Here is a 26,758-nt window from a genome sequence, read left to right on the forward strand (position 1 = left end):
CCGATCCCTCGACGTCGACCTCTTCCTCCGCGACGTCGTACGCCGCCTCCGTGACGTCGAGCGCTTAGTCTTCGACGACGAGCGTCGCCGTCTTCTTGATGCTCTCGACGTCGAGGAACCCCTCGACGTCGACCGGTGCTTCGACGGCGGTCGACGGTGTCGCCTCGACGGCGATCGTCGATGCTTGTCACTTCGCCTTCGACGTCGATAGGAAGACCTTGATGTCGACGAAGACGATGACGTCGACGGTGGCTTCGACGGCGACTTCTCCATGATCTTCGACGTCGAGCCGTCACGCCGTCTCGACCCGGAGCCCCGGGGAGAAGGGGAGCACACAGCCCTCATCCCTCTCGACGTCGTCGTCGATGCAATCGACGTCGACGGAGACCGGGACCGTTTGCTGGACTTCCTGCCCCTGGGGAGCCCCCCTGAGGCCTCGGCAGAGGGAACCTTCCCAGCCTGCCCAGACCCACCTGCAGCCTGCAGACGCCTCTCCTCAAGGCCAGAAAGCCTGATCTTCAGTCTGTCCCTCAGAGTCCGAGCAGTAAACTGCTGGCAGATGACACAATCCTCAGGGACATGATCTTCAGGGAGGCAGACGATGCAGACATCATGGGGATCACTCTTGGCCTTCTTCCTTCCACATGCTGGACACTGATCAAAAAGGCCAGGCATTTTAGAGCCCTAAAACACCTAAAACAGCAGAAAAAAGAGAAAGAGAACACCAAGAAAGTAAACTGAAACACTTTTAGAACACAAAAGTGCCAAAATATCCAATAAACCCTTGAAACAAGGGAGAGCTCAATGCCAGGGTCCTGTAAGCAGGAGCCGGAAAAAAGAACTGAAAGTAGAGGGACCTGCTATGCATTCTGGGATACTGGGAGAAGTTCTGGAAAGTTCTCTTAAAGGCACAGTATCCTATTTAAGCCACATAATGGCAGCCTGTTAGAACCGGCTGTTTCTAGTTGGCAGAGGTATACACTTCTGACAAATAGGGACACACCTTTTCTAGTCAGGGCAAGGGGATCACACCCTTCGATAACCCCTGCTCACCCCCTTGGTAGCTTGGCAGAGCAGAACAGGCTTATCTCAGAGGCTGTGTGTTAAGCAATTATGACCACATACAGTAATAAAGTGAAGGCACTACAAATGGACACGACACAGTAGTATTATAAAAATAAGTATTTTTATATAAGGCTTAGCACAAGACCAAATAACGACAAAAATGTACACAATCGGAATAAATACGTTGGGAAGGAAAAAGGATAGTTCAAAGGTAGTTTCTTCTTTAGCACAAAGTCTTTAGTATCAAGCAAATCTTCTTGGAAACACAGTTCTTAGCAACAGGGTAACCCACATGGGGGTTACACGACGTCGACCGCGAGGAGCGCTACGTCGAGCCTGTAGTCACACGGACCCCCAACAACACAGTACCTTTAGGAAAATGAAGCACACGATCAGCGGCGTCGAGCAATCCGGCGTCGCGTCTTCGGTGTCGATCAGGCCTCAGCAGGCGTCGTCGATGATGCGGTTGCACAGAGTGAGCAGCGCTCACGGCGTCGAGGGGTCACACAGTTGATGCGATCAGCAGCGGTGCAGACACGAGGTCCTCTGGAGCTAGAGCCGTACTCCCACTCACTGGCGTTACTGCTGGCGTCGGTCGGGCCCGGCGGCCGGTCGTCGAGGAAGCGGGACACTGGGGCCGTTACCCACTATGTCGAGCTGGATTCGGCGACGTCCGTCGGCGTCGAGATTGCTGGTTCTTTCAGAGGTGCTGGATTCACGGTTCCAGCACTTTAGCAGAGGAAGTCCTTTAGCCCTGTGACTTCAGCAGGAGACTGGCACTCTTCCAGTCCTTGGAGATTTTCTTAGCAAGCGTGAGAGTACACACACAGTTCCTCTCTCCTGGTTCCTTGGCAAAAATAAAGAAGCACTGCAGGATTCCCCCAACAACAGCACACTGGCAGAAGGGGTAGGCAAGTCCTCAGATCAGCAGGCCTCTTGTCCTTGGTTACAGGGTTCCTTGTCAGAAGTGATCTGATTTCTTAGTTCAGGGGTCCTTCTCTTATACCCCTTTTCGTCTTTGATCCCTTTGTCCATGCCGGGGATTTCCCAACATCCTGGGTCTGTTGTGGGTGGAGCCAGGCAGAAGCACCTGGCCTATTCACTGAGCAGGGCTGGGTCCTCAGACGCCCAGCAGGAGGTGGAGCCAGCATTGACACTGGCAGGAGCAGAGCTATCGGCCTCCTGGCAGGAGGTGGGGCTAGGATCGTCCATGGCAGGCACAGAGCCATCAGCCGCTTGGCAGGAGGTGGAGCCAGCATTGTATCAGGCAAGGCAGGCTATCAACAACTACTCTTCCCCCTACTCTCAACGTAAATGTCCCACTCATCCCACACTGACTCATCCAGACCTGTGGAGCCACCCAGCTCCTGTCACACACACGCAAGACCAGCAGAAACCAGATATGGTTAGACAAGAAAATAGACACTTTCTAAAAGTGCTATTTTCAAACCCAGAGTCCAAAAACCATCCACACCAACGGATGCGTAATTAAACCCCGAGTTCAGGGATACCAAACTCGACATTGCACCATGCTCCCCGAGCCAGCTAGGATCATAGCATTAATAATCCCGGCGGCCCATTCTAACTAATGGAGAGCAGGCTACCTCGCAATATTGAAGAACGAAGATGGCGGTAATTCACTATTAGGACATGCCAACTTGGTCAGGCGTGTCCTACCTTACACTTACAATGCACCCTGCCCGTGGGCCTACCATAGGGGTGACTAACATGAAGTCAAGGGAAGGTTTGAGGGGCTGGCAAGTAGGTATACTTGCGCAGCCTGCGTGACAGCACTAGGCTGCACGTGGGTCTCGCAATGACCGACCCGTAGACATTCTTTTACGAGGCCGCTCCTGTGGGTGGCACAACACGTGCTGCAAGCCCACGAGCGGCATTTGTATTTACAAGCCCGGCACTCCTGGTGCACTAGACTAGGGACTGACAGTAAACCAAATAAGCCAAACATGGATACAATAGATACATCAATTTAACATAGGGAGCACTTGCGCTATGGCACTGATCAGCAGTGACACCGCGCCCAAAGCATATACCAGCAAAACATCGTAAAACAGTAGAGGCAAACAGAAAAAATGGAGGAGAGACTCAAGCCAATGATGTCAGGTCTAATACAGCCTATGGGGCTTGTCTGTCCCTACCTTCCTCTCTATCATTCCAGAGTCTTTTACTGGGGGAGGCAAGTTTCTCTATGGTAGAAATTGGCAGGCTGTATTATGTGTAGTGTTTTTTGGTGGAATTTCTAGTTGAAGTACTGGACAGTGTAGCCTGTGGATATAGGCTACATTATTTGTCTTTAAATTCTCTCTTAAGTGTCTTTGCAGTTTCTGCATTATTTTGACAACTTAAGAGATATTTTTTGATTGCCGGGGTCCACGCACATGGGCGGGACTATTCACTAGATTATGACTATACACAGAGATCCCCTACTACAGAAGTTTTCTTGCTCGAGTATGTCTTTCAACACTATCAGCAACAACATTTTAGGACTATGGTAACTTTTGAAGAGATTGAGAAATTATTAGCAAAGTTAGCAAATGCTACAGCTAGCAGCAGCTACGCCATTCTGATGGAGGCACAAGTTCTTTACTCATTTTCTTGATAAAACCAAGAAAGATACTAACAGTAGCATAAAACCTAGTCAGTCACAAGCGATTAGTACAATGGGTTATAATTTGCAGTGGGCAGCTAACCTTAAAAGAATGTTGCTGTTTTCCAGACGCATCTTTTACTTTACAACTCATCTTTGTCTTCAGATTTATTCCTCTGTGCTTGAGCAATGTTTTCGATGCCAAACTAATTCCACAGGAGATTGGTTACTTTTTTTTTTATCTGTCCCACATTGAAAAGTTTTGGTAGAAAATGTTTCTATATATCTGCCATAAGTTAGCAAACTTTTTTCACCTGACTCATAGTTTTATTCAGATAGTTTGGAAACAAAATATCTTATTGAATCTAAACACAAATTTATATTTGTTGCTGTTTCAATCATTAGTATTTTAACAATGGAAATCGTGTGAAATACCCTCTATGGAACAATGGTACACTAAAAGGGTCCGGGTCAGAATGTCTGAATATTTAGTTATGAGAAGTAATTGTTTAGCTAAATTTCAAGAGACCTTGTGCGATTTTGATGAGCATCTTGAGGCATAGTAAGTATAGAATTCACAGCCACAGTGATAACAAATGCTATTATGGAAAAATATTATTTCCTGAATGTACAACGCATCTTGTAATAGTTTTGCTTTAGGCTTCTGATTCTCTTGTACTATCTAATCAATGAAAGTACTTAATTTGATGTACTACATGAACTCGATTGGTTTTATAGTGTCTAGGCCTTATACACTTTACGTATAAAATTGTTGGATTGAATTATGCATTTTAAATTCTCTTTATTGATACAAACCAATACAACTATTTTAAAATATCTATCCTTGCTGCCAAACAAACATATTAGCCATGCACTAGTGTTCCTGTGGATTTGTTGTTCTTGATCTAGAGGCTGAGCTTGGTCAATAACCCTACTGTGATCCTGAAGTCCTGTGATGATTTTGACTGAGCGTCTGCTAGTATCAACCAGGCAGCGAGATATGAATAAAGATCTTTTCTTCCTTAAATGAGTTGTAACTAGTACCATACTTTTTTAGAAAGTTTGAGGTGCTGATTTTAGACCAAAAGGTAGCACAGCAAGCAGATAATGCTTGTCTCCTACGTTTGGTGCACACATAAAACAGGGATGTGAATTTGTGTGCCCTGCTAGTATATTCCACTCAATCATTCACCTCTTCACTGTGTGCGGCTAGAATGATGAAGAGCCAACATTAAGATTTTTTAAATTTTCTTTTTTTTTTTTTTTACAGAAAATGTGTTTATGAACAGTAGATCTAAAATCAGTTGGAATTATCTGGGTTTAATTTTTTATTCAGTATGAGAAAATATTATGAGTGGACTACTTCGTTGTGTTGGCTTTATGGAACCTTTTCTTTTGCCCACGCTTGTAGTAAAAGAGGATATTTCAGTGATGTTTAGATGTAGCAGGCGGTGGAATAGTCTAGAATCAAATTGAGAAACCCTTTTGAATGAGGCTTACCACCCATCTATCCGTAGTTATACATTTCCATTCTTGCAAGAATTATTACACTGCAACCCCTACAGGAGTGGGAAACTGAATGGGGGTGTTCATGCATCACTGTGTACTGCCTGAAGATTTTCTCCCTCTAGAGTTAGATGTCTTGGGGTGGGTTGGTGAGGTTAGTTTATAGTACCTTCTTTGAAACTGCCATTGTGGTTGTGGGATTTGAACCCTCCCATAGTAATAACTCTTGTACTTTCGTCTCTAGTTTTTTTTGATGAACCATTTCTGTTCTTCTGGACAGATTTTTGTTTGATAAACTTTTTCTGTCCTTCTAGACTTACATCCATTTTGAGACCTACAGCATCGCTGTCAAAGGGCTCAGCTCCAACTTGGTCACTGTCGCTAGATGGGTCAGCTACAACTCCTCAATTTCGACAACTCTCAAGATCTCCACGGTCAAGACTTTTGCTATCGACTTCGAAAAGATCACTGCGCACAGCATCATTGGCACAGATCACTGTAGTTTGGTAAATGGCATTCTATCTGAGCCACTGAACATCTCGAGAGGTACAAGGCAGGGCTGCCCTCTCTCCCCACTCCTGTTCGATCTATATATTGAACCATTTGCCCAGTGCTTAAGAGAGAATGTTATCATGAGATCGTTCATGTATAAGGGGTGGGAGAGAAAGGTGGCCCTATACGCCGATGATATTCTGGTGTATACATCAGAGGTACACACTGCACTTCTGCAGTTTTAAAGGTGGCTTCTGAGTTTGGTGAAATCTCTGGGTACGAGATCAATCCTGATAAGACGGAGATGTTGATATGGAACGTAGATCAGATTCCAGTAGATATCACAGTACGTCCCGGAAATAAGTTGAGATATCTGGGCATCAACATCATTAAGGATATCAATCAGATTGCCAAGATAAATTTTACAGCTGTAGCTAAGGAATGCCGTAAATTAATATTCTCATGGGCACAACTCCCTCTATCATTTTTAGGAAGGGTTAATTTAATTAAAATGTCTATTTTGCCTAAAATGTCTTTTCTTTTCAACACAATTCCGTTATACTTTGATCCCTCATTAATAAATAAACTACAATCTGATATTAATTCCTTTATTTGGAGTAAGCGATTCTTGAGGATCTCCTGGAAAAAGTTGAGGAGGCGTAGAGAAAAGGGTGGGATCGCTGCCCCAGACTTTCAGACATATGCATGGGCATTCCAACTATCTCATTTCAGAGTGCTTTTTAAAAATCCATCTGAGTATGGGGCTGGTTCTTTGTATTCCACCCTTCCTACAGGATAAGGTGTTAGCCAATCAGGGTTTTTGTTTAAGTTTGGGGACCCCAAGACTTTTAAGAAAATTAAGTTGAAGATTCTGCAAGGAATGGCTAAAATGTGGGCACAGATAACTAAAACTATTAAGGTAGGGTACTACAATAGTAGGACTCCGCTTTGGGATCTCCCCGAAAGTCCGGTTTGGTTGAGTGACAGTCTTGCGATCCCGATTAAGGTAGCTGGGTTGGCTGTTTGGGGCGATTTGTTCATAGAAGGGGAGCTGCTCTCGTTGGAGTGTCTTAGAAACACCATTGGCCCCAACTTTGCTAGATTCAAGTATATGCAAATAGCTAGTTGGTCCCACGCATATGACTCTCGGACAACTCGTGGAAATAAATTCCCACTAGGTGGCCACAGCCAATTAATATCATCCTTAGTCGATAAATCTCCCGCCAAAAAGGAAATTTCATCCTGGTATAACCTGATTATGGAAGAAAGGGATGGTGCTTTTTCTTTACCGGAAGAGCTTTGGTCATCTACCATAATGGGTTGTAATCTGCAAGAGCTCTGGAGCCTATCCTGTGGAATGTTGTGGGATGTAGTGAAACCTTCTTGGCTCCGTAGAAATCACATCTTCACCATCCATAGGGCCTATTATTCTCCATTAAGGCTTTCAAAATTTACCCAGGGGAGCCCGGTAACATGCCCTAAATGCGGTTTGGTAGCCGCTTCAGACTGTCACATGTTTTTTGAATGCCCCATTTTGTCAACATTTTGGGAGGGCATAAAAAGAACTCTGTGATTATCTTTGAACTTGAATATAGTCCTCCATCTCCCACTGGTTATCTTTGGTATTTTGGATGGTCTCAAAAGCTCAGAGAAAAAGCTAGTTTATTACTCTATCTTGCTTGCCAGAAGGGAGATATGCAGAAAATGGAAAGACTCTTTTCCCCCTACAATCGAAGATTGGTACACCTCTATATTAACGATCTCCAGATTAGACCTGGGTAGGTCTGGTAATTCAAACAAAAAGGCGTTCTGGCAACTATTAAATTGGGCGCACTGAGTGTCCGGGTTTTTTTTTTCCCCCGGGTCCAATGATTAAGCCACTTAGACCTAACCCAGGGCCTGATGTCATTGTGGAAATATCCACTCCCTTCTTGATTGTTTTTTTGTCTGGTGAATTATAGTTAGTTGAGACGGAGGAGCTGAGGGTCAAGTATCGAGGGTAAATTTGGGCCCTACGAGCTATTCATTAGCTGAGACAGCATCCCGCTCGTATACCACTCTACTTCATCATGGAACAAAACCAATATGGCAAATGAGGACAAAAAAAAAAAAAGAGAAAAAAAATGGATGTTTGGTGTCATAAATAATTATATCCATGGCTATATCTACCAGAAGTTTTCTCATCAGAAGATCTGTTTATCAGATGGAGGCACACCGGCAGCCATAATAAAAGGGAGACCTTTCGTGCCTTCTCCTTTTTCCTTAATCTACTTGCATATCCTGCATCAAACCACTCATTCGGACGTCTTTTCTGTCTCGGAGTGCCCTTTTTGACATTTTCTTAAAAACCTCACTCCTTGAGTGAATGGTCAGTGGCTGCTTTCTTCCACATGAAGGGCAGTTGGTAAACAAAGTATTGCATTCTGACAGAAATTTTTCCTTAACAGGGCAGATGAAAAAACGTTGAGTGAAATGAGTTTTAAAAAACTGTTCTTACTGAAAAAATAGAAAATTCTGAGGCGTGAAACTTCACAGGTGTTAAAAGATCCTGCTGAAATAAGCAGGGATTAATGTTTACATTAATTATTTACTGTCAAAATCTTGCATAGAGCACATCAATTCTATGTCAACAATAAGTACATGAAAAAACAATTCTTGTTCCTACTCTTGATCTGGTGCAAAGTGCAATAATCCACATGTAGGAAACATGTCTGTCTCTCACAGCCATGAAGAGGACCTAATGAGACACTGAAGAATTGTAGATTAACGTGCAATCGCTGCCCCTTGTTTGTCCTTATTTACATGCAATTGAAACAGGTGAAAACTGTGCGAAAATAACCACGAGCCATAGTTATCCCATTAATCATACATCCTTATTTTGTTTTATACATATACATCTTTATAAAAACGTTTTTGATATTTTTCTTTTTCAAGACGTTTACAAAAAAGAGATTAAAATTATTATATTTATTTGATAAGTAAAATTTGATTAAAAAAATAAACTTCCCACACACTAAGGGGAGTCCAGGATGACATTTATTGATGCAGCAGATGAGACCCTCAAAACCCCCAAGAGTCCAGACAGTAACCCTCCTGTGGGTTTCAGGTGGTATTTCTGTCCATCAAACAAATTGCAGATCACTTCCTCTGCACTGTAGTGAAGGCTGGCATCTGAATAGGCTGCATTGGTGGATGAATCGGCTGGAAGACCGGCTTCTTTCGGACATCTGATAATGTCTTTACAGAAGGCAGCAGCTGGTTTCTTTTGATTATCTGTAGGGCGAGCTGAGTGTTGCCTGCAAGAGAATACAAAGTTTAAATAGTCTAACGGCTTGCATTCAATATAACCATACCTATTCACACTGCTTTACAAGTATAATATGGCCACATCTTAGCATCAAATGTGAATCCGAATGATTTTCAGAAATTGCTAACTTTCTTTGGCATTGTCACTTTTGGGCAGCAGAAGTGGCCAATGGAAGAGGTGTCCTTGAGTTTCTAAAAGGCATGTAGTTAATTTACATTAAACACTGGTTGACAATCAGAAATGTACTATGGGGTGTAGTGCAGATCTAATTCTAGACAAGTTGCTTTTTCAATTTCTAGAAAAAACTATTTTAGTTTAAAGTTGAGTGTTTGGTGTTTAGTTAGTGCTGGGTATCGGGATTAGTGTCTCACATTGTGTACATTTATAGGACTAATGCACACTTAGATGTTAGGTATGGACTTCGAGCTAGGTTAAAGATCAGCGTTGAGTTCAGAGATAGTGCTTGGGAGCATAAATGGTGCGAGGTTAGTAATCATAAAACAATCGGGGTACATTTTGAGTTAGCCTCTACTCCACTTCATGGTACCAACATTTTAACAATTGTCATCAGGAAGCACTTGGGTCTCACAATTATGTGACATTCTCCAAGTATCCATTCTAGTTTTCCACAGGCCCCCAGATGCAGAGCCTTAAAATAATAGGCTGTGATCAGTGTGCAGATTCCGAGACTTGGTATATTATTAATAGGTAGAGTCCAATTTATAGAATGGGGGTGAATGGAGGGTTGGTGAGGCACCTGTGGTTAGTCTATATCAGAAAGAGCATTAGTGAAGATAAGAAACTTGTTCTTCTGATAGAGTTCTAACCACGAATTCCACATGCTTTAAACAGATACCAAAGCAGTACATATTTGGAGGTATGTCTGTGAGTGGACCCAAACCAAAAGGTCCTATAGGACCAAGGGGCGAAATGCCCCTCGGCAAACCTGGCTGTCCAGACAGTAGTGCTTTGTCTAAGTATGGAGTGATGCCCACGTAGCTGCCTGCCAGATTTCCAGGACAGAAGCTCAGCGTGCCAAAGCAGTGGTAGCAGCATCCGCCCTGGTGGAATGAGCTTGCAGTGCTTTTAGAGGCTGAGTCTTGGTCAATGCACAGCTTATCTTAATGCAGCCCACAAACCAGAGGTGGATAGTCCACTTTTGCCTGCCCATGTCTTTTTTGTTCCAGCAAACCCTACAAAGAGCTGATTGTTCACTTGGTGTTCTCTGGTACGATTGCTGTTAAAGCTTAGTGTTCTTTTTGGGGTCCATGCGATCGCCTGTCCTCCTCCGTAGAAGTGTGAGGCAGAGCATAGAATGCTGGCAGGGTGATAGTTTGACTGACATGTAACGGCATCACGACTTTCGGCAAGAAGGATGTTTGCGTCTGCAGAACCAGTTTGTCTAGTAAAATGGTGATTTATGGTGGGTTGACACAGAATTTGAAGCATGCTTACACGCTGTGCTTATGTTATAGCGACAAGAAACACAGTCTTGAGAGTGAGAAGCTGCAAGGGACAGCTGTGGGTTGGCTCAAATGGAGTACACCTCAAATATGTGAGGACCAAGTTAACGTCCCACTGCGGCATAACAAAGAGACAGACCTAAAACAGATGTTGGATGCATTTCAAAAAAATGCATCACCACTGGGGATTTAAACAGTAAGGGCTGATCCAGCAACTACAAAAAGGCCGAAAGATACCCTTTAATTGTACTCAGAGCAAAGCCATATCAGGCAAGAGCCAAAACAAACACCACCACATTGGATAACTTTGCCTGGAGAGGGTCTATCTACTGTGCGTCGCACCAAGTCACAAATGTCTCCCAACAACAGGCGAATATAGTTTTGTTTCTGAGACATCGGCTGCCAGGATGAGATCAACCACCTGTGGAGGAAGGTTAAAAGTGCTCAGCTGTCACCGCTCAATCTCCAAGCATGAAGGTGGAAATTGTGTAGGCCTGGGAGCACAACCTTGTTTAGTTGCTCTGACAATCGATCCTCCTTAAGGGCCAGCCTGATCAGAGGACAGATGCTCGTAACAAGGAACTCTAGATACCATTCTCTCAGTGCACAAACTGAGGCCATCAGTCGGTCCTGATCTTCTTCAGAACTCAGAGCAGAAGAGATATCTGCAGAGAGGCATACAGAAGGACCAAGTTTCACTCTAGGTGATGTGCAGAACTTTAGACATTGTACGTTCTCTGTGGTGCCAAACACAACTAGCCAAGTTTTCCCAATTAGTGGAAGAGACCTTACACCACCTCTTGGAGCAAATGGCATTCGTGATCTGCTAGGTGTCAACAACTGAGTTTGTCCACCCTGGTATTCAAGGAGCCAGACAAGTGGTTCACCACCAGGTAAATGCCTTGACGGTCAAGCCATTTCCAGAGTTGTAAGGCCTACTAGCACAGGGCCACTGCAGAGCTTAAATATCCTTCCTGGCATGCTTGACCAGTAGGATGCAGGCGGCCATCAATCCAGCAGCGTCAGAGTCAACCTCACTGAAATCCAGGATTATGGCTGAAAGGCTGGGATCATTGCTTGAAAGGCCTGAACTCTTCTTTCCAGGCAAGGTGCAAAAAGAACTGTGCGCAGAATGGATTTGAAGAAGGGGGCATCTGAGAAGGAGACAGATGTGACTTCAGCACGTTGATAGGGAACCCATAAAGGTGACAGGAGGTTTTCTGTAATCTGGAGGTGGTTGACAACTGCCTGGGGCTAGTCCACCTACAACAGCCAGTTATCGAGATAGGGAAAGATGGACACTTCTGACCTCCAAAGGTTTGCTGCTATCATTGCCATCCCTTGAGTGAACACCCGAGGGACGCAGCTGAGACCGAAGGGGTGCATCACAAACAGAAAAAGGTCCTTTCCAACCATGAACTGTAGAACAAGTTACTTACATTTAGTAATGCAATATGTGGTAGAGACAATATCTAGCCACAGATTCCTTACCTTTGAATAGATACCCAAGCAATACTGTCCGATAGTGGACTGCACATGATAAACTATAAAGACCTGCAGGACCGAACAGGCAAAATGCCCATTCCTGCGGACCCGATTGTCCAGGCAATAATGTTTGGTGAACGTGTGCAGGGACCCCCCACGTTGCTGCCTGGCAGATGTTCAGAACTGTGACTACATGCTAAAGCAGTGGTCACAGCTATAGCTCTGGTGAAATGAGCACATGAGCCCATAAGCCCTCAGGAGGCTGCTTCTTGGCCAGTGCATAGCAGATTTTAATACAGAGAACGACCCAGCACGAAATGGTTAATTTCTGCACCACGCCGCCCTTCTTCGCTCCAACATACCCCACGAAGAGTTGGTCGACCACCTTGAACTCTCGTATGCGGTCAAGTTAGAACAACAATGTTCTTTTTGGGTCTCCATGGTAGGGTCGCTTTTTTTTTTTTTTTTTTTAGATATTTGGCAGAGTGTAGAATAGTGGGCAAGGTGACGGATTGGCCCACATGGAATGGGGTTACCACTTTCGGCAAGAACATTTGTCTGGAAAGACAGACAGGAATGAAGATTTGGATGATAAAGCCTGCAGCTCACTCACCCAATGGGCAAATGCCATGAGAAAGGCTGTTTTGATTCTAAGCAGCCTGAGGGGACAATTATGTAAAAGCTCAAAAGGAGCACACATCAGGAATGTGAGAATCAGATTAAGGTCCCACTGAGGCATAATGAGAGGGGAAGGTGGGAACATATGTACAAAACCTTTCAGAAATCTATTTACAATGGGAAATTTAAATAAAGAGGGTTGGTCAGGCAGCTGCAAGATGGCAGAAACATAAGATTTCAGAGTGCCCAGAGCACAGCTCTGCTGGCCAAGGGTCAAAATAAAAAGTTAAATATCGTAAAGGGAAACAGAAAGACAGGTAGAAATCCTTTCCATACAATATAATACACATGTCTTCCAATGGAAGGTGTATATCTTTTTGGTGGAGGGATGCCTGTCTGCGAATGTAATGGATGGTGAACCCCAGAAAATGCAGGTGGTCCGCCATAGTCTGAAGGTGAGAGACGATAGCCTGGGGGGACCCCGCCTTCAGGCTCCAGTCTTCGGGATAGGGAAAGACTGCAACCCTGATTTGCGCAGATGAGCTGCCACCACCGGCATCATGTTGATGAACACCCGAGGGGTGCTGGTGAGGACAAAAGAGAGCACAATGAATTGAAAATGCTCCTGGCCTACTGTAAACCGCAGGTAACGCTGATGGGCAGGCAGGATGGGGAAATAGAAATAGGAGTCCTGGAACTACAACGCTACCATCCAGTCTCCCGGGTACAGGGCAGACAAAACCTGAGCCAATGTGAGCATCTTGAACTACTTCTTTTTGAAGAAGGGGTTGAGTGTTCTCAAATCTAAGATAGGTTAAACGACTTTGTTCTTTTTGGTAATCCAAAAATAGCAGGAATAGCAACCACTGACTACTTCTGACACCAGAACCCTCTCTATGGCCCCCTTGGCCAAGAGATCGGTGACTCCCTCGCGGAGCAAGGACGACAAATGATTCTCCGTCAGTCGGTCATGAGATGGAGGCAAAGTGGGAGGGGAGAATGAAGTAATATAAAATGGATACTATATAATGTTGTCATAATGTATCCAATATATATCTGCAACTTTGATAAAATCCCCTTGTAAATACACTCGACCCATGAACATCCTAAGAATCGGGCCCGAATTGAACAAATGCCATCTTGGTTTTGTTTCCCGAGGCCTCTTTCGTTAGTAAGGAAAACACGTGACATACTGCTAAGAGGAGAGTAAGAAAGGTCGACCTAGGCTATGAACAGAGCATAGATTCTAACTTAGGAAACTCAAGGTCACATCTGCCCATTCTTGTAGGAAGAGCAAATTCCTGTAGGCGCCATGCCTGTACTCCCAGGCACCAGAACGAAAGGGAGGCACCTTTACTGACCTACCCCCGGAATAGCTTTAGCAGAGTTTCAAACCAATCTATTGTGCCTTATATGGGTGTTCCTGTTGGTCTTTCTTGAACTGGTACTTTTCCATGTACGGGGTTTCTATGAGGTATGTCGAAAGTATATATGCACTATTTTGAACGTGATCCAGTAGTCTTCTCTGCACACCTTTGCGAGCTGTGACCAGAGGGAGGCTCCCCTGTACAGGGCACTTTGCAAGATAAACGATTGAACCTTTTCCATTGCCGACTGATTTATGTATGGTAAATGAGGTATATGAGCTATTGGTAAGTATAGCTCTATGGTATATTTTTCTAGTACTTCAGTTGGCGACTCCGCCGGGACTCCGCAATAGGGTTGTCCCCTCCCGTAAATGGGAGAAGAGGGACGGGGAGGGGTTCTGGTCGAGGGGGTGGATTGAAAAAGGATCCTAATTGAGAAACCAGTTTGTGGTAGAAGCGGAAAATTCCACTCTTCGACGCAGAGACCTTCCCAGCTGCTAAATAACCCTTCGCCGGAGTCCTTCGGGCTTAACCCGGGAACAGCTGACCGTGTCGGTCTATAAAGGAAGTTGGCGGTGGAGAAGGTCAATCAGACCTGCGCGCACCAGGTGAGTGAATTGTATGGTATGAAATGAGCACTTTTGAGAAGTGGCTCAGAAGAACAGTTAACTGCGTATGGTATGGTGGTTAGTGAACCACAAGGGAATCTGGGGGTCTGACGTGGCAGAGGTGTGAGTGCACTGGCAGATGTTCCACAGACTTGTTTGGTGAATAATTGGGAGAACGTCGGATGCCTTTGTGTTGCACGGTGGGTGCTCACTCGGCCGGATCCTCTTCGGAAAGGCCCCCAGGAGCAACTGGGTACGCGCAGGGTCTATGGTGGCGCCCATAACGCCTGTCCCAACCAGCACAGGACTGGGGGATAGTCTGTAAGAGGGTCCGTGGTTCGCCTGTCTGATGATCCCAGGGCAGTCTCTGGACTGTCTCTTTTGTGAAATCTTTTGGTGGTCTGGAATCCAGGGTGACCGATTCCCCGAACAGGAGTCGACGGGCTCTGTTCGCATATGGGACATGTCGTAAGAAATTGTAAAGTTATGACCGCAGCATTTTTTTTCTCGATCTAAATGTATGCACTTTACGTATATTATGTATATTGACTTGTCGTAAGTGGAAAAAGTGAAAAAGTGTATGGTGAGTAGACGCGTCTATGAGTGTGACTGCAGTTGGAATGATATGATCTGTTGAATATCTACCAAAATGTCTTGTATTAGTAAATTATGTTTTGGGTGCTGCAGACGGAAAAGTGGGCGGCTGGAAGAAAGACAGCCCGCTCCTCCGGAAGGCAGTCCTAGTTTTGATATGTATGTTAAACATGGTCTCACTCCTATTTTGTTTAATACATTGTGGAATAAATATACTAAAGACAATGCAGAATTACAGTGGCCTTTAACCGTGTCTTTTGATGAAAGGAAAATAAAATACTTACAAAACAAATTATTTTTAAGAAGGAGCCGTCAGAGTATGTTTGACTCCTTGACCTTATGGGTCAAGGAGGCGAAGCGACGGCGAATACGAGGAGAGAAATTAGAAAAAATAAAGCAGGACAGACTGTAACCCAAAAGGCAGTGGCGTATGAAAAGGAAAAAGTAGAGAAGAATATCGAACAATTAGATAGACAGTTTAGATTACAGACTGATAAAAGTCATGTGACCCGAACCGAAGCGGAAGATGAAATAGAGGAACTGTTGGAAACTCGCCCTCCGCCACCATATGCGCCCCAGGGTTTGTACCCAGCAGTTCCAGTGGATCGAAAGTGAGAGATAGGAGCAGCGGTTGTGTCTGCTCCAGTAGCTTTGCACCCTCCTGCTCCGTTGTCTGTCCCTCCTACCCTCCGTCCCACTACCTCAGAATTAATCACCTTGTTACCCGGGACGGTGGTCGCTTCCCCCGCCTCCCCAGTATTTTTAACACCCCCGGCCAGAGGAATGACGGTTACCCCTAGCGGGATGACCGCTGCCTCTTCAGATGACACCCCAGGACGCCCTATGGGAGGGATGGAAGGTCGTAGAGTTTTTACTCGATCATCCGTGATGAAGAAAGACAGGCTGTAATGATTCAGGCGTCCCAATGGATGCAGAATCCAATCTATACTCTAGAGGACATTTGGAGTACTATGAAAGATTTTGAACCAGTTACTCAACAACTAGCATTAGAACACATGGCGATAAGACTGATTTCTTTATGGGAACAATGCTTCCATGAAGGTCTGGCCCCTCAGACATTGTGTGACATCAGAGATCGAGCATTTAAGTTTGAATTACAGGTCAACGAGGGTTTTCAGAATGTCAAAACTCTGATAAATTATCGGGACCGAATGGATAGGAGATGCCCAGATGTAGGTACACAGTAGCCTATGAGAGAAGTGCACCCCCTCTTTAAATATGCATGAGACAGCCACGGACAGAGCAGGGGCCATATATCAGTACCAGTTGACCAGCAGGGGCCTTATGTCCAGGGGAAATTGATGGGGACAGCTGAGAAGTTTTTAGTGGATACTGGAGCTATGAATAGTTCTGTGGCTCATACATTGGTCCCAGGGGCTGCTCTGTCTGGGCAAAATAACATATCGTTGGGATTTTCAGGAATCCCCGTGGTCAGCCCAGTTTCAAAACTACTTCCCTTTACCATTGGACCTGTTGCTGTAGAATCACCGTTTTTGCTTACTTCTAGTTGCGGAGAAAATTTGCTAGGCTTGGACATATTGAAAAAGTTGCAAGCTCGTATTTATTGTTCTCCTGGTGGCGTGCACCTAACATTGCAGCCTCCTATTGAACGTGTATCTCAATGTTTAGTCAAAAATACACCCCTCCCTCCTGAGTTCTCAGATATACCGCCCTCTCTTTGGGCAAAAGGGGACACGGATGTCGGATTGTTGAAAATACCACCTGTATCCATAACCCTAAAACCAAATGCGCATTTACCACGAATTCCCCAATATCGAATTTTGCCTGAAGGTGAACAGGCTTTGTTGCATGTTATTCGTGATTTGATTAAGAAAGGAGTTGTAAAGGAAACTGCATCAAATATTTGTAATAGTTCCATTTTACCGATTTTGAAAAAGGCCTGTTAGATGGTGACCCTGATTATAAAGATACTTATCGTTTTGTAATTGACCTTAGAGAGGTTAATAAAATAGTGATTCCTCAATATCCTGTGGTCCCTGATATCACTGCCATCTTGACTATGATTCCCCCTACCGCGCAGTATTTTTCGGTGATCGATCTAAAGAATGCTTTCTTTAGTATCCCCATACATCCAGACAGCCATCACATTTTTGGATTCTCATTATCTGGTTGCAGTTTTAGATTTTGTCGCGCACCCCAAGGCTATATTGAAAGTCCTAGCATTTATAGCCATGCTCTAAAAGCGGTACTGGATGAGTTAGACCTCCCTTCTGGTAATGTCTTCATCCAATATGTGGATGATATTTTGGTGGTCTCTGATACGGCGGATGGTTGTAAGGAGGCCACTGTTAAATTATTGCATCATCTGGCTACTCATGGTAATAAAGAATCCCTGTCCAAATTTCAGTATTGTCAATAGGAAGTGACCTACCTTGGTCACTGACTGTCGAAAGCGGGGAGACGATTAACTCCTGAACGTATAACTGTTATTACTAACATGCCTGTGCCTCGTACTCAACGTGATGTTCGTGCTTTTCTAGGCATTAGCTCTTAATGTCGCCAATGGATTCCTAATTTTTCTCTTCTGACTAAACCTCTGTTGCACTTGGTTACAAAAGATGTGCATGAACCCTTACCCTGGACGGATGATTGTCAAGATGCTTTTAATTCTTTAAAAACTGCTCTTTGCTCTGCGCCTGTTCTGGGTACTCTGGACTACCGAAAACCTTTTGTACTTTATGTGCATGAAGTGAACGGTTGTTCTCTTTCAGTGTTAACCCAGGATTTTGGCGGTAAACAACGACCCTGTGCATATTTCTCGGCAGTATTGGATAATGTTGCCCGAGCCCTTCCTAGCTGTCTAAGGGCTACTGCTGTTGTGGCGGTGGCCATTCGACAGTCGGAGGGGATTGTTTTGAATACTGACCTCACAGTGATGGTACCGCACGTTGTGGCCATATTATTGAATAGAACAAAAACTCAGCACCTCACAAGTGCACGATTGACTGATTATTAATTAACTTTATTCACACCCCACATTAAAATTAAACGATGTGCCACTCTGAACCCAGCCACGTTACTACCCCTCCCTTCGAGTGATCAAAAGGACGATGTCCATGATTGTATATTTCGGACGGCAGAAGAAACGAAGGGACGTGTAGACCTCCCAGACTCCCCTTTATCTGCCCCACAAGGGGAATTGTATGTGAATGGCTCTTGTTTCAAGTTACCAGATGGCACGACCACAGCTGCTTATGCTATAACTACTCTTAGAACAGTAGTAGAGACCGCTCGGGTTTCTCAGCAGTCAGCGCAAGCAGCTGAACTAGTAGCATTATTGAGGGCCTGTGAGCTGAGTGAAGGGTTAAGAGTAAATATCTTTACTGACAGCCAATATGCCTTTGGTGTGGCCCATAGTTTTGGGCGGCTGTGGAGGGCATGAGGATTTCTTAATTCTCACGGTCAAAGAATACAACATGGCCAGTTGATTGAAAGACTGTTATATGCTTTAACTTTACCGGAAAAGGTAGCTATCATCAAGTGTAGTGCCCATAAGAAAACCATTGATACTACAGGAGAAGGAAATGCTTTTGCTGATCAAGTAGCGAAACAAACAGCACAAACTTTAACGTCAACGATGTTCCCCAGTGTAGCAACTCAATGGGTGGCAGAGACTACAGTATTTGATAACACTATTGAAAGTGTTAAGGATCCTCGACGAGATTGTTCCCAGAATCATCTGTAAGGCCAGAGATTTTCGTGCGTTGAGTTTTAGCTTTTAAAGCGCTGGCTAGTAGGCGTCCAGTTCTGTTGCCCCCGACATAGTATGTGTGTCGAAGGCGGAGCGCAGCGAATTCTGCTCTGTCAGTGTCCAAGCTAGCCAATTGAGCCCTGGCGGTTTTCAATTGTCTCCAGACCTGCGGTGCGCCCGTGCAGCTGTGTACCCTCTCTAGTTCAGCAACTTGAGCAGTGAGATTATCTCTTTTCTCTCTCCGGTCCTTAGCCTCTGCAGCGGCGATTGCTATTAGTTCCCCTCGGACTACTGATTTTAGGGCCCCCCAGAGGGCCGAAAGCGATATTTCTGGCGTATCGTTGACAGCCAAGTACTCAACTATGCATTTGTGTAGCCGTTTGCTGACTTCTGGCCGCTGCAGCAGGGTTTCGCGAAGGCGCTATGAGCCTCGAGGGCGGGAGGACGCAGGGATGACAAGTGTGAGTTCCACTGCGTCATGATCTGTGATTGCTGCAGGTACTATGCCGATCTCGTCGATGGTAGAGAGCAATTCGGATGATCCTAAGAAGTGATCTAGTCTGGCATAGGTGCGGTGGACATGGGAGTAGAATCTGAACTGTGTTGCGCTAGGATGTGTGGCCCTCCAAAGATCCACTAGGCCTCTCTCCTGTAGCCACTCTACGCCTGTCACTGTTATAGCGCCCGTGTCCCCATAACGATGCCCTGACCTGCCCTTGTTTGTGTCCATGACTAAGTTAAGGTCGCCCCGATAAGTAGGAGTGTGTTAGATGGTTGAAGGGACTCCAAAATTGCGTTTTTCAGAAAAGTTTGTCACGTGTTCGGGGCATAGATGGATCCCATCGTGAGACTCTTGTCCCCAATCTGGAAGGTGTATACCAAAAGGCGACCCTTGACCTTTCCCGCTTTATCCCTTACTCTTCCTCGGAAATGTTTGGACACCAAGATGGCCACCCCCGCCTTTTTTGTTGGAAGGGAAGAAAAGAACTGTTGGGGAAAGGCGCGTGAGCGCATTCTGTGCCAATCTTTGGGCAGGAGGTGGGTTTCCTGTAATAGGCAGATGTCAGCCCCGGAGTTCTCTAAATTGGAAGTTATTGCTCTCCTCTTGATAGGGTTGTTCAGCACTTTCACATTGAGAGTCAATACTTTCAAAGTGGGATTCGCCATGATAAGGGGAGTGAGCTGGGCAGCGCAGAGTAGAGGAGTGTGCCCATGACACGCCAATGGGGTACATTTTAATGCAGAAATGATTAAGCATGTTTGTGCAGGGTTGCAAATAAAACAAAAACTTCATGCAGCACGACACCCACAAACTGCAGGATTGGTCAAGAAATATAATAGCATATTGAAATTGAAAATGGCAAAGATACAGGAGAGTACGGGTTTAAGTTGGCCTGATGCGCTGCCCCTAGCATTAATGTCAATACGAGTAACCCCCCATTCTCGGGCTGGGCTGTCACCTTATGAGGTTGTTTTTGGTGACCAGCCAACGTGTGGGGTGTCCCAAGACCCAAATCCTTCCGTGATCTTGATTACCCTATGATGACAGACTACCTGTACACTTTAACTAAAGATCTGCGTTCTATTCATCAACAGGTCTCAGCAGTACTGCAGCCGCTGCCGGAGGGTCCCAGACATCGCCTGGAACCAGGACAGTGGGTCCTTGTACGGAATTACCAACGAAAATCGAGTCTGGAACTGAGGTGGAGTCGCCCCTACAAGATTCTCCTGGCCACTCGGACAGCAGTGAAAGTGGATGGGAAGAAGAACTGGATCCATGCTTCACATGTGAAGAAGCTACCCTTACCGCTTCCCTCTGATAAACAGAACCGAGACGGGGTTCTAACACAAGAGGGAGAACAAAGGGTACGGTTTGTGCCTTTCTCGGATGCCGTTGAAATTGGGCAAGGGGAAGGATTGTCGATAGTGCAAGGAGGTGAATCAGCCTTGGTTTCTGAAACTTGTGATAAAGATGACCCCCCTGAGGCTTTTGAAAAGTGTGTTGCACCAAATGTCCCTGCTGCTGTGTTGTTCCATGATCAGGAGCAACCTGGCCATCTGCGATACAATTTACGGCCCGAATATCACGCAATACCCCAGTTTCGGATTGTAGGAGAAAGGGAAAGACTTGAGTTGTAGGGTGAAAGATAAGCTTTTCTTGGGTATTGAGCGAGACACTGGACTGAACCCGTTGAGAGCTTGGAACTGACACATTGCTCTGTTCAGAAAGAAAGACTGTGTAATCCAAAGGGCCTAAATTGCAACAGTGAAATTACTGGGAAGATCATTTTGTGGATGGATAGCACGAGCCTGCCTGTGAGGCTCTAAACGGACACAGTGAGAAGAAACCCTCTGGAAGTTGTCTTGCATCTTTTCCCGAGTTTAGTTTGGACTTTTAGTTAGGATGTATCCCTTTGCCCGATTTGCTCTTGAAGGAGAGACCTCTTGCACCCAGACCTTTTATTGAGAATGTTCCTATGTTTTCTGGTTGGGCTACCAGAGTGAAGGTAGCCTTTGTAATAACTATTGCAGTAATTATGATAATCTTGATGTGCATGTTTATATATTTAGAATTTCAATATCCAATGCACCATGTTTTAGGTACCACCGCAACCCCACCTGAGCATTTCTTTTATACTTTGCCTCCCCATAAAGAGCGACATCGTGAAACCTATGTTAAAAATGCGTTTATAGAAATGTTGCATGAGGCTCATAGCACTACGAATAAGACAAACTGCTGGGTATGTGGTCTCTTGCCATCTGTAATGCATCGCCATGATTTGTTTATTTCCTTACCGTTATCACACTTGGCAAGTTGTGAAGCCTGGTTTCAGTTACAATCACTCATGTATTTGCATTATGTAGCTGACCCCACAAGATATACTGAAAAGGATTATGAAGCTGTTCTAAAATATATAGAACAACATCAGGGATTTGATGCACAGGGGAACCATGGGGAGGGATCTTTAGATCCGGATGCTTGTACGAATATGTACACCACTTATGAAAACGCTACTTGGTTACAAGAGGAAATGTCGGATTTTGAACAATTCAATTCTACTCAATACTTTCAGCATTTCCAGGATCGAAATGTCACCGATGATAAGGCAATGCCAGTTCCTATTCTGAATAGTACTGCTTCCTTTTGTATACAAGGAAAAGGTCATGTTAATGTGGGAAATAGTAGATGTAACTATACTTACATTTTGCATACTATCAGTACACCACCTCTAATTACTCCTCCTAATGTATATTTTGTATGTGGAGAAAACGCCTATACTTGGCTTCTGAGAGGGTGGGCCGGAAAATGTTGCCTGTCCTTCTTGTATCCTACAGTTTATACAGCTCCTTATAACTACCACAAAACACACCAGCTGACTAAACGGAATGTAGGTCCTTATCGAGTATACAGAAGTGTTAGTACTGAAGGCACTGATCAGACTGATACTGCTGCTCAGCAGTTTATGGACATAGCCAAGGGTTTCTTTCCAATATGGGGTCCCATTATCACTAGTAGAGATGTTAGGCGTCTCTCTAGAGTAGTAGAAAATTTAGTTCAAACTACTGATGGGATTTTGACCGTAGAGCTTCAGGCTATGAGGCTTGTCTCGCTCCAAAATCGGATGGTGCTTGACGTCATCCTACCGATCGAGGAGGAGCAAGTCGCGTGATTGGCAGCTCCTGCTGTGTATATATTCCAGATTCTGCTCCCACTATACATCTAGCTATTCAAAAATTACATCGCTTAGCTGCGAAAGTCCATGCTGACACTGGCACTTGGTCTTTTACCGGGTGGTTTTGGGATCTCCTCTCTACTTGGGGCTGGAAGATTTTACTGATTCTGTCTGGAGCACTGGGAGTGGTATTTGTTTGTTGCCTGTGCCTTCATTGTGGCCCGGCATGTTACTCCTATTGTGCAGCCAAACTTACTTCCTCCTTGACAGTTTCCCGACAGACTAAAATTGAAAAGCAGTTAGTGCAGAAGGAGGTGGCCGACCTCATGCTGATAGATGAGGGTGTGTTCTTAGATTAGAAGACCAGCCTTTATATATTGGCTGCATTATGCCAAAAGGGCGGTCTGAAGAAATATAAAATCGATACTATATAATGTTGTCATAGCGTATCCAATATATATCTGCAACTTCGATAAAAGCCCCTTGTAAATACACTCGACCCATGTACATCCTAAGAATCGGGCCCGAATTGAACAAACGCCATCTTGGTTTCGTTTCCCGAGGCCTCTTTCGTTAGTAAGGAAAACACGTGACATACTGCTAAGAGGAGAGTCCGAAAGGTTGGCCGAGGCTATGAACAGAGCATTGATTCTAACTTAGAAAACTCAAGGTCACATCTGCTCTTTCTTGTAGGATGAGCACATTCCTGCATGCGTCATGCCTGTACTCCCATGCACCAGAACAAAAGGGAGGCACCTTTACTGACCTACCCCTGGAATAGCTTTAGCAGAGTTTCGAACCAATCTATTGTGCCTTATATGGGTGTTCCTGTTGGTCTTTCTTGAACTGGTACTTTTCCATGTATGGGGTTTCTATGAGGTATGTCGAAAGTATATATGCACTGTTTTGAACGTGATCCAGTAGTCTCCTCTGCACACCTTTGCGAGCTGTGACCAGAGGGAGGCTCCCCTGTACAGGGCACTTTGCAAAATAAATGATTGAACCTTTTCCATTGCCGACTGATTTATGTATGGTAAATGAGGTATATGGGCTACTGGTAAGTATAGCTCTATGGTATATTTTTCTAGTACTTCAAGAATTCGAAGGGAAGGGAGCAGCCCCTCCGAACTATCTGTAAAACCCACCTGTCCGCAGTTATGAACTGCCAGTGATGCCACCAACTGGATGCCCATGATATTGTAGGGCAAGAGGGTGCAAAGGCTGCTGCTGTAAGGAGACTGGTGGCGGTACCGACTGCGGTACATACTTACCATGGAGTCAGTAGGAACTGCATCCTCGCCCCTGCACAGTCTGGGATGCTAGCATGGGGGGTTGCTGGAATATGGTGGGTGCGGTTAAAAGCCCCTTCTGTACCCACGAACAGGGCGATAGGCGGACTGGGGATAATGCTGAGTAGCTGCTAGGCCCAAGGACTTTGCTGTAGCCCGCAAGTCCTTGAAGTTCTCCAGCGCTGTGTCTGCATTGTCTCCGAAGAGACAGTTGCCCTCAAAGGGCATGTCCAGGAGGGAAGCCTAGACCTCCCCTGAAAAGCTCAATGCTCTCAGCCAGGTGTGGCGTCTAATTGCCACTGCCGACAAAACCACTCTACCCAGCAAGTCAATCCTATCCAAACCACACCTAATGGTGAACTTTGCTGTATCTCTCCCATCCTTTACCACTTGGGAGAGAATAGCCCGGGTCTCCTTTGGGACCTGGGAATGCACTTGGACAACCAAATCCCACAGAATGTGGGACTAGCAGCCTAATAAGCATGCAGTGTTCATCAACTGCAATGCAAGACTGGTGTTCGAAAAAATCTTTCTACCCAGGCCATGCAGCCTCTTAGATTCCCTGTCTGGGGATGCTGGTGGGAACACGCCATGGGATGTAGAGGCTTGGACCACCAAGCTCTTAGGGGTGGGGTGTTGGATGAGCAAGTTTGGGTACCCAGGTGGGCAACTGTCCTGTTCACAGGAGCCCCTGTACGGAGCTTGGATCAGGTTCTCAGTAGGAAATCTGTTACAAAAAGGAGCAAGGGTTCGTAAGCGGAAGGTCCCAGTTGTAGCACCTCCATCAAGATGTTCGACTTGACTGCCACAGAGGGCAACTCCAGGACCTCAGCTGCCCTCTTCACCACCATGGAATATGATACTCCCTCCTCCATAGCCCTGGTAGGGGGAGAAAGCATATCAATATCTGGAGAATTGTTCAGACCTCTGGCCTCACCAAGCCCTTACACCAGTCCATATCCTGCTCCAACTTGTATTTTAAAGGGTTCAGTGGCCCCTCCCATTCTTCCCCTATACCTAGCCCTTCAGAACAAGGCTTAGGCTTTGACCTAGGACGCGGGAGTCCTGTCGGCGCCGGCCCACCTGGCTCTGTGTCGTTGGTTAGCAGAATGGGGATGGCGCAGCCAGTGACGTCAGGAGAATCGGCGCCGGGCCGGCACCAGTGAAGGTTGCGGTGGTATGACTGGATCCATGGGGGCCAATGTGAGCAGAGGCCGGAACCAGAGGGGTCCCCTTCTGACCCTGCGGAGCCCAAAGGCAAGCCTTCAGGGTCATGGCCTGGCAGTCAGAGCATGAATTGAGAGTCGCGGTTGCACTTGAGAAACCACAGACACACAAGGTGGAGGGCTGTAACTGACATGGTGCGATGACAGGCGCGCCACACATTACCAGGTCTTTCTCAAAGACATTCACGACTCAATCAAGAGGAAAAATCCCCCCCTCCCCATAAAAAACTCAACAGAACAGTGAATTTTTGTAGTCAAAAACGGACAGAGGGGTAGATCTTTCTTCAGATCAGCACTAACTGACACAGGAAGAAAAGAACGGACGTCAAAACGCCGAGATGGCTCCTATATAGGTGTGGGACCTCACTTCCGATGCAGACGACGCCAATGACACCACGTGAAGACGATCAACTCCACCTATCAGTGTGCAGGGGTACTGCTCAAGCAAAACATCTTCCGGATCCCATCTGATGCCAGGGCTATTCAAAGGTAAGAAATCTGAGGTTAGATGTATCTAACAGATGGTGGTTGATGGGCCAGCAGCTTGGGAATATGGAAATAAGTGTCGTGCAGATACAACACCACACTCCTGTCTCCAGGGTCGAGGGCTGGTCAGGCCTGGGACAGCATTCTGAATTTGTTCTTCGAGAGGAGTTGGACAAAGGTTTCTATCCTTCTTTGGCACCCAAAAGTAGTGGTAACAACAACCATGGCCGACTTCTGTCACAGGCGCCCTCTAGATAGCCCCTTTTTTCAAAATTGTTCTAGGAAAGGAAGAAGGTGCAGCGGAGTGGCATTGAAGGAAAGAGTGTTTACCTTTTCGACAGGCTGCAGAACAGGCACGCTTGAGACGTCTGGCAGAGAGCAGCAGAAGGAGGGGTCTGCAGGGGTTCTAAGGGTGTTGAGTCAGTAGGCCGACTGGCTAGTTGACCCTGGGTGCCACGACCTCAGGCATGAAATTGATCGGCACATTGCTGAGGTTGTAGTGGCTGCTGGTATGGGGTGCCTCTGCCGGCGTCATGAAAGGTTTTGTTGGGCTGGTGCAGCTGGCCAGGAGGGAAAGATAAGCACAGGAAGTGTGCTGTTGCCCTGCTCTCTTTGAACTGTTCAAAAATGGAATCGGCCTGGTCCACAAAAAGGCAAGTCCCATCAAAGGGCAGCTACTCAGGGCCCGCAGGCACACCAGGTAGAGTCAGAAGGAATCTAATGAGTCGGAGCATGGCATTGGAACTGTCTGGGTGTCGCAAATACCACTGAAAACTCGGGTTGTGCTGGGATAAGCTGAGAGATAGACTTTGAAGGCAACCGGTTTCAGGAGTGAGATCAGGAAGAATGGCGACATCCTTGTACCTTCTCAGGTGTATGAGAGTGGTAGGTTGAGGCCAAGTAACGCCTATATAGGCTCTTCATGTAATTTCCTCAATGGAATGGAGTCAGTGCGAAGCCACATGATGCCACCCACGGGAACGTAGAGGTACTTATGGAAAAGTTGCCAATTGGGGACGCCTGGGGAATATCTAAAAGGTGAGGACTCTGTGATTAGAAGTCCCACACACCCAGTGAAAACTAAACATACATGGTTCACAACTCACCGGCATAGGTTGGCAGGAAAGTCACGAGCACCAAATCTAACCCTGATTATTCTACTAAGAAATCCTACTTGGCAGTTGACTACAAACAGGATCTGGGAGGTGAATCAAAGGAAACAGACACATTCAACCCATCA

At 45.7% G+C, this 26,758-nt stretch overlaps 1 protein-coding gene across 4 annotated transcripts in view; it reads right to left on the reverse strand.

Moving 5' to 3' along the window:
• Positions 1 to 8,686: 8,686 nt before the first annotated feature.
• CNOT10 (CCR4-NOT transcription complex subunit 10) overlaps positions 8,687 to 26,758 on the reverse strand; it is a 550,184-nt gene continuing 532,112 nt past the window's right edge. For all 4 annotated transcript variants that reach the window (XM_086942099.1, XM_086942101.1, XM_086942102.1 and 1 more), the window contains one exon: positions 8,687 to 8,964. In XM_086942099.1, coding sequence (XP_086798225.1) covers positions 8,807 to 8,964 — 158 coding nt within the window. In that variant the 3' untranslated portion in view covers positions 8,687 to 8,806. The remainder of the gene's footprint in view (positions 8,965 to 26,758) is intronic.

Source organism: Lissotriton vulgaris, chromosome 10 (genome assembly GCF_964263255.1).
Source record: "Lissotriton vulgaris chromosome 10, aLisVul1.2, whole genome shotgun sequence".
NCBI classification, from domain to species: Eukaryota; Metazoa; Chordata; class Amphibia; order Caudata; family Salamandridae; genus Lissotriton; species Lissotriton vulgaris.